At 41.0% G+C, this 14,753-nt stretch overlaps 2 protein-coding genes across 3 annotated transcripts; one reads left to right on the top strand and one right to left on the bottom strand.

Moving 5' to 3' along the window:
- Nucleotides 1–484: 484 nt before the first annotated feature.
- proser1 (proline and serine rich 1) lies at nucleotides 485–8,500 on the bottom strand. Of its 2 annotated transcripts, XM_086098851.1 has the most exons (12): nucleotides 7,903–8,500; nucleotides 7,747–7,812; nucleotides 7,573–7,641; nucleotides 7,402–7,496; nucleotides 7,204–7,297; nucleotides 6,919–7,029; nucleotides 6,548–6,649; nucleotides 6,393–6,471; nucleotides 6,148–6,240; nucleotides 2,937–4,239; nucleotides 1,104–1,248; nucleotides 485–774 (listed from the first exon to the last, which is right to left on the bottom strand). In XM_086098851.1, exons 1-12 carry the CDS (start codon nucleotides 7,945–7,947, stop codon nucleotides 652–654), a joined length of 2,325 nt encoding a protein of 774 aa, XP_085954977.1. In that variant the 5' UTR covers nucleotides 7,948–8,500; the 3' UTR covers nucleotides 485–651. The 2 variants fall into 2 exon arrangements, with proteins under 2 accessions (XP_085954977.1, XP_085954978.1); XM_086098852.1 differs by lacking the exon at nucleotides 6,148–6,240.
- Nucleotides 8,501–8,702: 202 nt separating this feature from the next.
- On the top strand, nucleotides 8,703–13,813 carry vps36 (vacuolar protein sorting 36 homolog). Its single transcript, XM_086098854.1, has 14 exons — nucleotides 8,703–8,895; nucleotides 9,007–9,075; nucleotides 9,180–9,250; nucleotides 9,359–9,473; nucleotides 9,609–9,698; nucleotides 10,633–10,719; nucleotides 10,872–10,904; nucleotides 11,013–11,090; nucleotides 11,167–11,301; nucleotides 11,384–11,449; nucleotides 11,990–12,054; nucleotides 12,379–12,463; nucleotides 12,569–12,645; nucleotides 13,487–13,813. The coding sequence occupies exons 1-14, from the start codon at nucleotides 8,800–8,802 to the stop codon at nucleotides 13,566–13,568; spliced, it is 1,149 nt and encodes a 382-aa protein (XP_085954980.1). The 5' UTR covers nucleotides 8,703–8,799; the 3' UTR covers nucleotides 13,569–13,813.
- The last annotated feature ends 940 nt before the right edge of the window (nucleotides 13,814–14,753 follow it).

Genomic DNA, 14,753 nt, shown 5'->3' with positions numbered 1-14,753 from the left:
ACATTTAGGAAATGTAATCATTTTGGTGATTCACCTCTGTAATCAAATGTAAGAACCGTTTTCTGCTGAGCGTTTCCATTTATTGAGTTGACCTCATTTCATTGGCTTGGCACAGTCATCACACGGCATAAAACACAGAAATTCTAAGTTACAGCATAAATTTCAATCCAAGTAAGCAAAAGACAGTGTAAAAAAAATGGGAGAACAACTCTCAAAGTAACAGGAGGTATTAAGATGTAAATCCAAAAACTGCTTGTGTGACAGCCGCAATTAGTGTTTAACTAAATCAAATACGACGATCCAACTGAACGCAGCATGTCAGTTAACAATGCATGCCCATACATACTTGATTTCATCAATGAATACCATGAGAGCACAACATGGCATCATGTATCCGCATACATTTCATTTTTTACATAATTCATGTTGGTAAAATTGGCGACAAGACAACACTAACATTAAAACTACTCATAATTGATTTAAAAAAAAAAACAAGAAAACAACAACTCATATTTACATCTGTTCACTAATGCACATACTATTTTCCACTCATTTCATTTCACAGTCTTCTGCCTTTAGAGATAAACAAAAAAAAAAACATTTCTGAAGGCCCAGATGTCATGACGGTTAAACAGCAGAACAGCGCAGGTATCACTGCCAACCCAACTGGGGGTGCAGGCCCGGCTGGAGGGGGAAGGGGTTTCCTGGGCCTGCGGGATAGTTGGCGAAGGCGTTGGGCTGAGGAGGTAAGACCTCCAAAGTGGATGTCGGAGCCTGGAACACGAGGAGCAGCAAGATGTGAAAAAAAGTATTCAAATTCTGAACACTTGCATATGCATTCAAGGTTTGCATACGTTGAGTTCAAATGAAGTTCCTCTGTAAAGGTCATAGTGAGTTTTAGATGCATCCTGAAATTTCACCCGAAAGCTCCTAACTTTTTGTGATTAGCGTACAAAACTCTTTGTGTGTGTGTGTGTGTGTGTGTGTGTGTGTGTGTGTGTGTGTGTGTGTGTGTGTGTGTGTGTGTGTGTGTGTGTGTGTGTGTGTGTGTGTGTGTGTGTGTGTGTGTGTGTGTGTGTGTGTGTGTGTGTGTGTGTGTGTACCTGCAGCAAGGCAGACTGCATCGCTGGATTGTGGAGGCCACCGAGAGCAGCAGAGGAGGCGGCGGGAGAGAAGCCCGGGACACCAGCGAAGGACAGCAGGCCCGGGAAGGCGCTGTTCGCTGGAGCCTGCAGGCCACTGCTCAACCTGGAGTACACGTAGAAAAAGTCATCATAAATCAATTCTTATTTGACCACCGGCGCAGTTAAAATGGAGTTTTGACGTCTATAGCCGTCAATGGCATCGAAGGAGTTAAAATTAGGAACATGCTGGTATTGCATCACCATAATCGAAGGATTATATAAATCGATGGTTATTTTTTGAAAGGCATCAGTGAAAGGGTAAAAAAAAAATTGCAAGGCGAGAAGAAAATTGGTCAGAGAGGCTGCTAAGACGTCAACAGCAACACGAAAAGGAGGTTCAGTAATTGCTGGCAAGAACATGTGACAACAATCTCCTGTCGTCTTTATATTTCTGGGCTGTGGGCAGAGTGGCAAGACAAAAAGACTCATCTTCAGAAAAACATTCAAGACCGGCTACAGTTCGCAAAAACAAAACCTCCCCCCGGCTCTCTTCAGCTGAAAAAGGACCTTTATGCCCTTTTCACACTGCACTCGCCACTCACTCTGAGTGAGAGTCACGCGGCGGCACTCCGGTCGCCAGCGTGCCCATATTTGGAAGTGCTGACGTAGTTGTACAGGTTTTAGGCTACATTAATGGTGGAAAATGTTTTGAAAAAAACTTATGGTCTTGTTTTTTTTATTTTTACATATATCAGAAAAAAACTGTCATTTCAACAAGGATGTGCAGAACAGGAGTACTTTAGGGCGTGGCTTGATGGAATATGAAATTCACAGCTCATAATAATCATAGGGTTGGGCTACTCCAGACAAAGTCCACACACCGCACCTAGGGCAGAGTACAAGCTGTAGAATATATGGCTCCAGCTCAGATACAGTGGCTGTATATAAAAAGTCTACACACCCATGTAGAAATAATATGAATAAACAAACGAGCACAAGCTAAATTATTTCAAAAGTTCTTTCACAATTAATGTGGCCTATACCTTTACAAATAAAGAATCTTTTCGAGGGGCAGTAAAAACAACTTCAGTATGTGGTTGCACAAGTGTGCACACCCTCTTAGAAATGGGGATGTGACTGTATTCAGAATGAAACCATCACATGAGATAAGAGTCAGCAAACATCCTTGAAAGTGCCTCTGATTAACCTCACATTATATTTAGATGTTCTAGGAATATTTTTTTTTGCTTTCTCGCAGAAACCTTCCCAGTTCCCAGTTGCAGAAAAAAAAGTATTACATTTATGCCAAACACACCTTTGGGAATTTTGGCCCAAAAAAGTCAGCTTCACTTTCATCGGACCGTAACACATTTTCTCATATGTATTTGAGATATGTCAAGTGATTTGTGCAAAGCGCAAAATGCAGCCAAGCTAGGACGTTTTTCCATGTACAATAAGGCTTACGTCTTCCCATTCTACCCCATATGAAGAAGACGGGAGACTGTTGTCACATGTACAAAACAGCCAGTACTTTGCCAGCAATCTTCAATGTTTTTAATATTGTAGTTACTGAGAAAACACACGACACCCAAAAAAAGATTTCACACACAGAAATATATATATTGAGATAATTATAATATTGCCTTTATGTACTTTCAAATGCAGTTAGCGTGTGTTGTCATACTGTTAAGTGAATGGCAACAGGTAAACACAGAGGTTAATTATGTACCTGCTGCCACCTGGTGGAAGACAATTTAACTGTTCTGCTTGTCCTAACACATCATCTCAGGTTGTGAAAGATTCGTGACATACCCGGGCTGGAAATTGGAGCTGAAAGCAGATGCGAAACCAGGTAATACCGGCGATGATGCCGGGACGCCGGCCGCCGCCGCCTGCATTGGCGCCACCGACGCCACAGAACATGGAGCGGCTCCAGGTAATCCCATGAATGAAGGCAACACGGGGCTCCCGGCGCCGTGCCCTCCCAAGCCTGTGAAAGCAGCGGGGCTCGGACCAGGCGGAAGGCCTGGGAATATAGACGGAGCAGACGTGAGGCCGAGGCCGAAAGGACAGGCCGCGCCCGGTGCGGCGTTGGGAGCCAGGCCGTGGTAGATGGAGTTTGGGGAGGGGTTTGAGATGTTGCTCGATGAGGGGATGGAGGTCGGAGGGAGGGAAGAGGAAAGAGCAGGAAAGGGGGACAGGCCTGGGTAGTGCTGCGGTCCTGGGCTGGCAGACAAAGCCTGGAGGCCGCTGATGGCGACGGGGTTGGCGAGGGAGACCTGAGGAGACCCTGGAGGGTGCGAGAGCCCCAAAGAACGGGCCAGCGCAGCCTGGGCTGATCCCGGGGCCACCAGAGAGCTGAGAGACGGCGTGCCGGAGCGAGATGTCCCCTTGAAAGCCGAGGGCACGGGGCTGTTGCTGCCGCTGCCGCCGCCGTGCCGGTTCATGGCCGCACGTTGCTGCTCGTGCTGAAGTTGTCCAGGCGGGCCCATGGCGGCCTGAGTGTGGCCAGAATGCGCAGGGGAGGGTTTGGGGCTGGGACCTGGGGTGGAACTACCGGGAATGACTGGAGTGGAGGACCCCGGGGTGTTAGATGGCGTTTCAGATGGGCCGTAGCTACGGATCACCGAGCTCGGGTGGTTACCTGCTTGCGGGTGTACGCTATGGAAAGGGTGCTCAGTCGATTGCGCATAACCCCTCTGCTGAGTCGAACCCATCTGAGACAGGACGTCGGCGCCGCTCCGGGAGGTGGCGGGGGTGCCTGGTCGAGAATGAGAATGGAAAGGGGAAGGGGAGAAGCCCCCGCTGACTGGAACAGGAGTTCCACAAGGGGTACCCGAGGGGGTGTGTGCTTTAATGACGGAAGATGGTGTCGCGCGGCCAGTGGGGGTCTGCGGACCCGTTTTGATGACGGATGGTGACGGAGCGGGAGACGGAGAGTTGTGAGCGGGCACCATGCCGGGAAAAACGGGTGTGATGGGAGTTGTGGGAGGGGGCTGAGAGGGCGAAGCCTGAGGTGGGACGGGAGTGGACGGCGTGGAGCCGTGAGGAATCAGCAGCGGCCCGCTGTTGACTCCTGGTGTCGTTTTCTGGGGATTGCCTGGTTTGGCGTAGCCTAATGATGAGAAGACATCAGGATGACTGTCGTTCCGTTATCACATGACATGATCCCACTTTTGGAAATCCTAAAGACAGTGGCACCTTCACTTAAGGTGGCTTGGTCAATTTTACCAAGATGTCAAAAGAACAAGCCAGGGGTCTGCAACTCTGGAGCCACAGATTTTTTTTAAATTAAGAATTTAAAAAAATGTCAAAGTCCAAATTTTTAAGTTGTCAAATTATTATTTTTTTGAACTTACCTAAAAATGTCCAAAAAGGAAAAGCAGAAATTTACCATAAAATATCCGTGAAATTGCCAAAAATGTCAGAAAGAAAGAAAAGAAAATGTTCAAAAGTAACCCAAACTGTCTAATAAGCAGAAAAATACCATAAAATATTTTTGGAATTGCCAAAAAAGTCAGAAGATTTATTATTATTATTTAAAAAAGAAAAAGAAAGAAAGAAAAAAGGCAGAAAAGAAAATGTTCAAAAAGTAACTATAAAATGTCCAGAAACTAAAGAAATCATGAAAATTACCATAAAATGTCTACAAAATTGCCAAAAATGTCAGAAATTTGCTGGCAAAAAAGGCAGAAAAAAATGTTTTTAAAAAAAATAGCCATAAAATTTCCAAAAAAAGGAAGAAGAGGGGCAGAAAAGGACCATAATATTTCCATTAAAAAACTTTTTTTTTTTAAATAAAAATTCTAAAAATATATGAAAACCAAGTATGAAAAATTCCACACACAAAAAAAATCAAAAAATTAAAGGCGAAAGGTAGAAGAAAATGAATGTCAAAGTATTGGATGCTGAGTATATTTGTGTTGTGGTGCAGCTCTATTTAACACACCGTTTCCTACATCACAATCTTCAAATGTTTTGCGGCACCAGACACATTTTTGGTTATTTATTTGGCCCCCAAAAATGTTTGGGGGACAGAAAAGCTTGCTGACCTCTATCCTAAGTCAAGGTACCATTGTAATGTTATAATTAACACTTAGTAAAAAATAAATAAATAAAAGATCAAGTAGAAAGGTAGAAGAGTGATTCCCCACGTGCGACCTCAAAGGTTGGAATGTGATATTACCTTTGGGGGGGTTGTCTTATTATCAGAGTGGGTTTGGCAATTTGATTATGGCTGACATTGTCCACTTTTGAAAATGACAAATGTTAAAAAAAAAATTACACATTTTTAACATTTATTTGTGGTTCTGGCCACATGCCTCCCCAAAGGCCCTGAAACATGGATTTCAAGTAAGTTGGAAAAAAAAAGAAAAGCAATGTGAGTTAAAAGTCCCCTCATGAGCTGCAAGCATGAACCCAGAAATAAGACCCGCATTAGTCAGAAGCTACTTGCGCCATAAGCAACCAAAGGATAAAAAATGAGCATCGACATTGACTGACCAAAAAACTGCAGTTTGCATATTTCCTCGGACACCTTGACTATGATACGACCACGTGTCATGTCTCTGCAGAGCAGACATGGCATCTGTCAAGCTGAAGTTTACAGGAAGTTTTAAGAAAAAAACGCTCACGTTTGCAATGTGGATAATTCAGGAGCATAAGGCATTGGAAATTACGGAAGAGGATTAGGGCCAGTGACAAGAGAATTCTGACTTTAAAGTGAGAATTCTGAGAATGAAGTCAGAATCCTGCCAAACTTTTTTTTTTCTCTCTTCACTGGCCTTAATCCTCTTCTGTAGAAAATTGGAGAAGTTTACAGCCATAAAATGTACCAGGAGTTGTCATTTTCTGGTCATTCAGTGCACCTAAAGTAAAAATAAATAAATAAATAAAATAAAATAAAATAAAAAGACAGCAAATTGTGCACCTGAAAGCTGCAGAAGCGCAGGTAAGCAGCATGCCAGCTTTAATCGGCGTCTACTTGCTCACACATATTCAGGCCTTCTCAGTTGAACCCTACCTGCTACTTTGTGGGCAGAGTTGTAGGGGGGGGGGAGCATATTGGCCGTTATGACCCCTCCCATAGATACAAGGCCTGCGTTGTTGTACGCACCTGTGTAGCAGTTGCAAATACAGCACTGTCATTGCCCACAGTACCACTTTGCAATCAAACAGCACGTGACTTTACCCCAGTCCCAAACCACTGAACCTTTTTTTTTTTGTCATAGTCTATAGCACGGACGAGCTTTGTGTGTCGCCTCTTACTTGGTGCAATGGTAGCATGGGGTCTGCACGGGGGTATGGGGTAGGGCACGGGCCGATGGGGGTAGTAGCTTGAAGGGAACTGCAAAACAAATCAATATCAAATGAAAAGAAGTCATTCACTCATCAGGTCGTTCTACTTTTGGAGTTCTCCTTACTGGTTTGGAATGTCCGATTATGCGAGAAGCAATCCCTTTCCCTTCCATGCTGTTAGAATGGTCATCTTTCTTCTCTCCTTCTTTTTTTAAGGGAGGGATTCCCTGTGACACAAGGAGCAACAATTCAGTGATTTGTTTCAGCCCTTCACCATATATCAAAGATGGTAGGCAATACCATTGCATTTTCAACATTAATTGTGAAACTGATTTCAATGCGTATTATACAATTGCAATACAGATTCAAGAACTTCAACGTGGAGCGCAATGAAAAAAAGTCAGAAACGTAAACATGATTTTGATTCAATAGAATCTAAGAATATCTGCATCTGGGGAAAATGTTTGTATGCAATCCGAAACCTTATGTGACTTACCGGGAATGTGCCTGTAACCAGACTCGGTCTACCTTTCGGATATGGATTTCCTGGTATCATACCGCAGGATGAGATCATGGCGACAGGAGCCTTGCAACCCACTTTACATACCTAGGAAAAAAAAGTTTGACGTGAATTTGGTATTTTAGGAGAGATTATATGTAAAATTCTTCACTGATCCTTTTTTTTTTGGGGGGGGGGGTGTAAACCCAAATCACTTATCTAATCACAATACAGAGCAATGACCAATTAAACAACTTGTTTATTGACTGTATATATAAATACCTGCTCCAGAATCCTGCGAGCACGCTTCTTTTCCGACAAGTGTATGCGAAACAAATCCTCGACAGGACGGTAATTTTGTGCATCTGAAATATTCCTGCAAAGGAGACAAAAAGGCTGGTAGGGAAATCTAACAAGTTCACACCTGAATGAAGCGAATAGGATCATCTTCCATGACGTTACATTAGCTAATGCACTCACAAAGCGATCAGCTCCAAGACAATAATTCTGTCCTTTGAAAAGGTGAAGCAATTCAGAATGTTCGCAACTTTGGTGGTGGGGATTGCCACCATTTTCTACAAGAAAAGCAATCATCTATTAAACATGGCAGATTACGGAAAGGCAAGACAGTCGTCTATAAACGTTGCTTACATGCTGCAGAGCTTTTACTGCTTTAATTTGAGGTTCTGCCCAGGAGAAGTATTTCAGTATGTCCATGACCTGTAGATGGTCAACAAGTCATTTTAGAACATGAGACAACTTAGTATTACTTTGTGAATTTGATCTATTAATCCTAATACAAATTGTATCAGTGTTTCTGATAACCTGTTCGCTGGAGAAGTATCCATGAACCTGCTCAATGGCTTTAATCCGCTGATCAGTCAGGACACACTGAAAATGCACAAATGGAGCAATCAGAAAACTTATTGTTGATTTGATTGTTTATCACAATTGTGTGATTTTTCACCAAGCAAATGTTACCTTCTTTATTTCATCTATGACGATGTCAAATGACTTCTTATCCATGGTGATAGAATTAAAAGATGGCCAGTTTTTTAAACGTACCACAGGCGTGGTAAATCCACTATGCACAGATATCGTGATTCACGATAATTTCAAATGATCTATGTAACGCCAACTATGCTGGCCTGAATATATTAGAAGAAACCATATTCATAACCCATTTCATAATAACAGTACATTTATGGTACTTCTCATTGATCTCATACGACACAACTTTCCTGCAGTTGGAACAATGACTTCCCAAAAAAAAAAAGAGAAGCGACAATACCGAGTGCAGAGCACAACCTGCCTGCATCACATCCCCAACAACAAGCTAGTCAACTTTAGCTGCATCGTTTACGACTATGGTTGAACTAAAAGGCGTTATGTATTTGGGGAAAATGTTTGATCGTCCGTTACGTTTGTTTTCTTTTAAATCCGATACCAGAAAATATTAAAATTACGGCATAAAAATGACAAAATTGACAAAAACGCGACGGGGACGATAGCTCATTAGCTAGCTATTGCTGACAGCTGCCGCTAGCACGTCAACACGTTCGAGGACCCCTGCAAGGCAGCTCGACAGAATGCCATCAAGGGAAAAAAGTCCGAAATGTATATATATGACGAAATACACATTGTAAACGTGAAAACGTATGGGTATATATACTTTAAAATTTAAATTGCATCATAATAAAAAAAAGAAGTGTTTTTATTAACCGACTTAAGCGGTATATTTGAACATTTTTTAACAGGCAGCGCCAGGGCCCTTTTACACACGACGTTAGACTATGATGTACGAACAGGAAGTAAACATAAGATGAGACGCACCAGGGATTTTTTGCAGGAAACGATCTGACCCCAGTATCACAAGAAATGGATCGATTTTCGTGGTCAAACGGTCTTTTGGAAATAAATGAGACTTTAGTAATACAACAGCGAGGCGTGAGATTGTATGATGGCGACGACAAGGTATAATTTTCCTTCTCCGCATGCTACGTTCAATCCTACCCACTAACAAGTTAAATTATACAAAACATCATATTCGGTGTATCATGACGTTTGTTTCTTGCGCTAATACAGGCTAAACTCGATGTTGGAATTGCGTTGCTGAGCACCCATCGCTTGATTTGGAGGGACAGTAAAAACCATGTAAGGACGCAGAGTACTTGCAAAGAATGTCAACATAACAAAACATGCACATATTTTAGTGTTCTGTCTCAATGTGACTTGTGAATGTCTGTTATTTTTCTCAGGACTGCTGCATTTCCATACCACTGTCACAAATTTTATTTTTTGAGGAGCAGGCTGCAGGGATAGGGAAGAGGTAAGTAGTGGAAGTGGCCTTGCTGTTAAAAAGCATTGTATGTACTTTCATTAAATTCACATTTTGTGTACAATTGTTGATTTAATGTCTTGTTCTAATTTGTTGCAGTGCAAAGATTGTTATACACCTTCATCCAGCACCAGCCAACAAGGAGCAAGGTCCCTACCAACACAGCAAGTTTTCCTACATCAAGCTCTCTTTTAAGGAACATGGACAGATTGAGGTAAATCCCAATTGTTAAAATTCCACTCGTCATGGGTGGGGGCGGGCACTTCGGAGAGCCAACTATTGGTGTGCAAGCATTTAAAAGGCCAATTTTCCATAATGTGTCCACTCTATGGTGCTCTTTTACCTTCAGTTTTTCAGGAGGCTAAATGAGGAGATGACTCAGAAGAGATGGCAGAGTACACCCGCTTCCCAACCCGTCCCAACAGAAGTCGGATCACAGGTTTGTACATCCCGGTTGTTTATTTCTGCCGTGGACTCATAGGTGGAGTAGTGAGAAGGCAATTTAGCAAGTGATGGCTCCACTCTCCATTTAAAGCATGTCCCACAGGATGGCAGTGTTGCATCCATTTGAGATGCAGACTTGTTTTGGAAACAGCCCATGTGGGTTTGCATGCCGTCATCTCTTTAAGCACAATGTCCTTTTCATGCACTTTGGTTTACATCGAACTCCAATGAAAAATTACATTCATACAAGCAGTATTTAACAATATGGAACAAAATACAGTACTGCTACTTTGCAATTCTGATATTGCGACTATACTCTATTGCAGGTTTTCATTTGTGACCATAACTTAATCTTTTGAAGTTAAATTATTTTATTTTATTTATTTATTTACAAAAACAGAGACAAGAAGATTAGAGCTGTTGAACCCAAAATTCCTGCCACCTCACGCAAGACTGTTGGAAATGGTGCTCAAATGTGCGTTTCTGTTATTCGGAGTGTTGGGGGTGGAGGAGCGCACGTTGATTTATTTTTATCCTAAAATGGCTTACCTTAACCAGAATCCCGCGTTGCAGGCGCACGCCTGGCGGAATAATGCGCTTTGTAAATTTTTGTGCAACCTGAGAGTTATTTGTCACGGCTAGCGTTCCTTATTCTTCTTTGCCGTCGTCTTCTTTCGTCTTTGTCTACTTTAAAAGCAGAAGCAGCAATGGTAGTCAGGGCAACTAACTTTCAATTCAGACCGCGCTACGCTCGCATTAATTTATGAATGCAGCCTATGATCAGCAGCTCGGTATTTATGATTCATGTAAATGTAGACATGTTTAGCTAGCTAGCCGCTAACTGCAATTTGTTCCTTGCTCTTTTGTTTCCTTTCCTCTGAAAATGTTCAAAAAATTTTCCCCTTTCCTTCTCCATTGTGGTCTTGCAGGCAGGAAAGACGAGAGCAGTCGGGATTGTCGGCATTGAGCGGAAGATTGAGGAGAGGAGGAAAGAAATGGACAAAAACATCTCAGAGGTGTTTTAAAATAAGTTGGCTGACCATGTTCGGTCCATTCTTGTGGTCAAAGTAAAGAAAAATGAACAAGCAATTAATGATATTGATATAAACATGTTTTCTGAATTGTACCAAGTTTGTGCCTTTTACGCATTTATTTTAATTTTTTTTAGGCCTTTGAGGACCTCAGTAAGTTGATGGTAAAGGTAAAGAACAGTACATTTGTATCTTTTTTTCACTTCTTGTTTTTATGATAAAAACAAATTGTTTTATTTTATGGTTGATTACTACGTGTTTCCTCGCCGTAAAAACAGGCCAAAGAGATGGTAGAGCTGTCCAAATCTATAGCGAACAAGATAAAAGACAAGCAAGGGGACATATCCGAGGACGAGGTGACAACTCGAGCTAACCAAGTTGGATTCTTGCACATATGACACACACGATAACATGTTTATTTCTACTTTGAAGACCATCCGCTTTAAGTCCTACCTGCTGAGCATGGGTATCGCTAACCCCGTCACCAGGGAAACACATGGCTCAGGCACACATTACCACATGCAGCTGGCTAAACAACTCGGAGATATGCTACAGGCCCCTCTGGAGGTGAGCATGAGATACCACGCAGGCAGCCATCTTGTTACTCAGTTTATCACACAACCTTTTCCGCCATTTGCTATGTTCTCAGGAGCGGGGAGGCATGATGGCGCTGTCCGAAGTGTACTGTCTGGTCAACCGGGCTCGAGGCATGGAGGTAATCCTGTCGTCAAAACAAACGCAGACAAAGTTTGATGGATTTTGATTGGAATATAAAGACGCAAACGGAGATCGCTTGGTTCTCTTCTTTTTTCTTTTTTTTTTTCTTTCTTTTTTTTTAGAAACCACTTTTATCTGTTGAAGATTTATTGATTTATTTTATTTTTTTTACAGAAGATTTATTGATTTTTCTTATTTTAGTTTTAGTTTTTATCTCTAGAAGATTTTTTTTTATTTTGTATTTTTTAGTTTTTATCTCTAGAAAATATATTGTTGTTGTTTTTTTACAGCTTTTATCTCCAGAAGATGTTTTTTTTTACAGGTTTTTTTATCTCCAGAATTATTTATTTTTTTACAACTTCTTTATTTATTTTTTTACAGCTTATATCTCCAGAAGATTTATAATTTTTTTATTAAAAAAAAAATAATACAGCTTTTATCTCCAGATTTATTAATGTTGTATTTTTTATTTTATTTTTTTTACAGCTTTTATCTCCAGATTTATTAATGTTGTATTTTTTATTTTATTTTTTTACAGCTTTTATCTCCAGAAGATTTATTGAATGCATGCAAGATGTTTGAGTCCTTGAAGCTCCCACTGAGGTGAGTTGTCTTAAAAAAAAAAAATAATAATAATAATAATAAAAATCCCACCACCCTACACTTCCCACATAAGTTCGAAGTGACAAACACCCATAACCCTCAGAACCTCGAATCGCCATTGGTTGACCTCCACAGAAGACCCAGCCAGGCTTTTCCTGTCAGGCTTCCTGTTTTTGTCTTGACCACTTCCTGTCACTTCCCGGGATTTTTGCACCAAGCTACACCTAATAGTCTTACATACGACTCATTCACGTAGATGGCAAAAGATGGGTAAAAAAAGATTGTAAAACCATTTGAACATGACACACTTTTTGCCTTGTGCAGGCTGCGTGTTTTTGATAGTGGCGTGATGGTGGTGCAGCTGCAGTCTCACAGCGAAGAGGAAATGATCGCCTCAGCGCTGGACAATGTGAGCGCCACTGTTACAAACACTCTTTCCAGATATTCCATAACATGATGGGGAAGACGTTATTCCATTTTCTTAACTACGCCCCACTTTCTTGTCGCTCATCAGGTGTCCGAGAAAGGGTCTTTAACAGCAGAGGAGTTTGCTAAACTGTTGGGTCTCTCTGTGCTTTTGTCGAAGGAGCGGTAAGTGTTTTAATATGCAATGGAAAATAGGCAGAAAGAGAAGAGTAGCCGTGTTATTGTCTGCAGCACAAGAAGGGGGTGGAAAATAGAGTTGAGTGACATACATGATCATGTTCATTAGTAAAGCAGAAAACAGGAAAATATATGAAACTTTTTGTTTTACTTATGTGACACTTAAATCCATATAAAATGTTTAAGCGAAGAAAAACATAATGAGAAAAGCACATAGACTGGACCAGGAACTGGGGTCAAATGGAAGTGCTAGCTAGTTGCTAACACGCTGTCCCGCACCAAGCTAGCTACCAATTTGTCTGTTTCTATACATCTGGACCAGCAACAGGGGTTGAATGCTAATGCTAGCTAGCGCCTAAATGGTGTACCCCCCAACCCCAAGCAAGCTAGCTACCAATTTGTCTATTTCTATACTAACGGGTAAAATCAAATGGTAGCTAGCTGCTAACAGGCTGTCCCCCACCAAGCTAGCTACCAATTTGTCTGTTTCTATACATCTGGACCAGCAACAGGGGTTGAATGCTAATGCTAGCTAGCGCCTAAATGGTGTACCCCCCAACCCCAAGCAAGCTAGCTACCAATTTGTCTATTTCTATACTAACGGGTAAAATCAAATGGTAGCTAGCTGCTAACAGGCTGTCCCCCAACAAGCTAGCTACCAATTTGTCTGTTCCTATACAGTATATGTTGTCAGTTGTTATCAAAGGCAGACAAGAAAGAAAGAAAAAAAAATATATATATATATATCAAAGGCAGACCCGCCAAAAGATTTCAATTCAATTATCCATTATTTTTTGTTCACTCTAATATCTCTCCGCCTTCATTGCAGTTTGCTTCTTGCTGAGAAGATGGGCCACCTTTGTCGAGATGACTCCGTTGAGGGTTTGAGGTTCTACCCAAACCTCTTTTGAGGTTTTTGTATACATTCTGGATCGAATAAATGAGTATCAGAACTTTCATTTAGCGCGACTCCTCTCTATGCACTCTCTGCTTCATAGCATGTTCAGAAAACTATTGTTTGTTGTGTGTCTACCCGCTCTTGTTAAACCAAAGTGTAGACAATTTAGCACGGTAATGGAATGCGTATGAATGAATATGTAAGAAATCATGTTGTAAATAAAATCCACCTGTGCCACTTTTATGAATGGCATATTTACTGCTGTGGTTCACTTTTATTTTGAAATGGTTCTCCAGAGGTAAAATCAAAGTATGCAGGCCACACTGTTAGATTAGCCTGCAACAACGTGGTTTGCGTGGCTCATTGAGAAAAGGACAGATTATCTTAATGAGTTCTAAATGCACAAATGAACTGTATAGGGTAAATTTATTGACATTGTTTCATACTGAAGTGCAGTAAGTGGAATGTCTGAGCTAGCAAAGAATGACAAGTTACATGAATGATTGTATTGCCTTTTCTTAGAGTTAAAAACAAAATATAATTTATTTATTTTTTTCAGGTAGTATTACGACTTAATTTACATCTCACATAATATTGCATACTTGTACAATTTTACAGTTTGAGTGAGTGTGCTTCAATCCACGAGAACGTACGGGAGAAAACCAGAAGATGTCAGGTGGGATGCAATATGGTCGTCTATTAAAGTGATTTTCAAATTTTGGTATACACAACCTCACCATAGTGGTACATGAAGAATCGGTGAATTAAAAACATTTATTTTACATCCAGCACAGTACATTTGTTATGCAAAATGCAGTATGTTTTAAGTACTGTATATGTTCCGTTGAAAATTTTTGAAGTAAAAAAAAAAAAAGTGTTTTAGTAATGTGCAGTACATTTTGATTGAATCATTATGTGAATTTTACCCACTTTATTACAGTGAATGTTCAAAATGTGCCCAATACATTTGTTTGCAATAATATAGAAGACTTTAGGAATAAAATTGACTTGTTTTGATGAAAACTTTGAGCTGCTCTACTGCATTTTATTGTTGATTATTATGGTTGTCGTTTTTTTTAGGTGCTTCTTGCATGGCGTAAAAAGTTTTAGAACCACTGATCTATGACATTTCTGTATCGGCATTGACTCCATTAGACTGAGAAGCTCTTTATACAGTAGACAATTTTGAGTGTTTTTA

This window comes from Leptonotus elevatus, chromosome 16, assembly GCF_054856555.1.
Source record: "Leptonotus elevatus isolate MCC_2025b chromosome 16, RoL_Lele_1.0, whole genome shotgun sequence".
In the NCBI taxonomy this organism is placed as follows: domain Eukaryota; kingdom Metazoa; phylum Chordata; class Actinopteri; order Syngnathiformes; family Syngnathidae; genus Leptonotus; species Leptonotus elevatus.
Note: the sequence above shows the minus strand (reverse complement) of the source record. Positions and strands in the feature narration are given on the sequence as shown.

What these genes read in the sequence shown, in the direction of transcription:
- proser1 (XM_086098851.1), bottom strand. Translation starts at nt 7,947, where the DNA reads ATGGATAAGAAGTCATTTGACATCGTCATAGATGAAATAAAGAAG. An exon ending in TGGTTACAGGCACATTCCCG is followed by an intron (nt 6,650 to 6,918) that starts GTAAGTCACATA and finishes CTTGTGTCACAG; the next exon opens with GGAATCCCTCCCTTAAAAAA. An exon ending in TGCAGTCTGCCTTGCTGCAG is followed by an intron (nt 775 to 1,103) that starts GTACACACACAC and finishes CTCGTGTTCCAG; the next exon opens with GCTCCGACATCCACTTTGGA.
- vps36 (XM_086098854.1), top strand. Translation starts at nt 8,800, where the DNA reads ATGGATCGATTTTCGTGGTCAAACGGTCTTTTGGAAATAAATGAGACT. An exon ending in CAACAGAAGTCGGATCACAG is followed by an intron (nt 9,699 to 10,632) that starts GTTTGTACATCC and finishes GTGGTCTTGCAG; the next exon opens with GCAGGAAAGACGAGAGCAGT. An exon ending in GTGCTTTTGTCGAAGGAGCG is followed by an intron (nt 12,646 to 13,486) that starts GTAAGTGTTTTA and finishes CCTTCATTGCAG; the next exon opens with TTTGCTTCTTGCTGAGAAGA.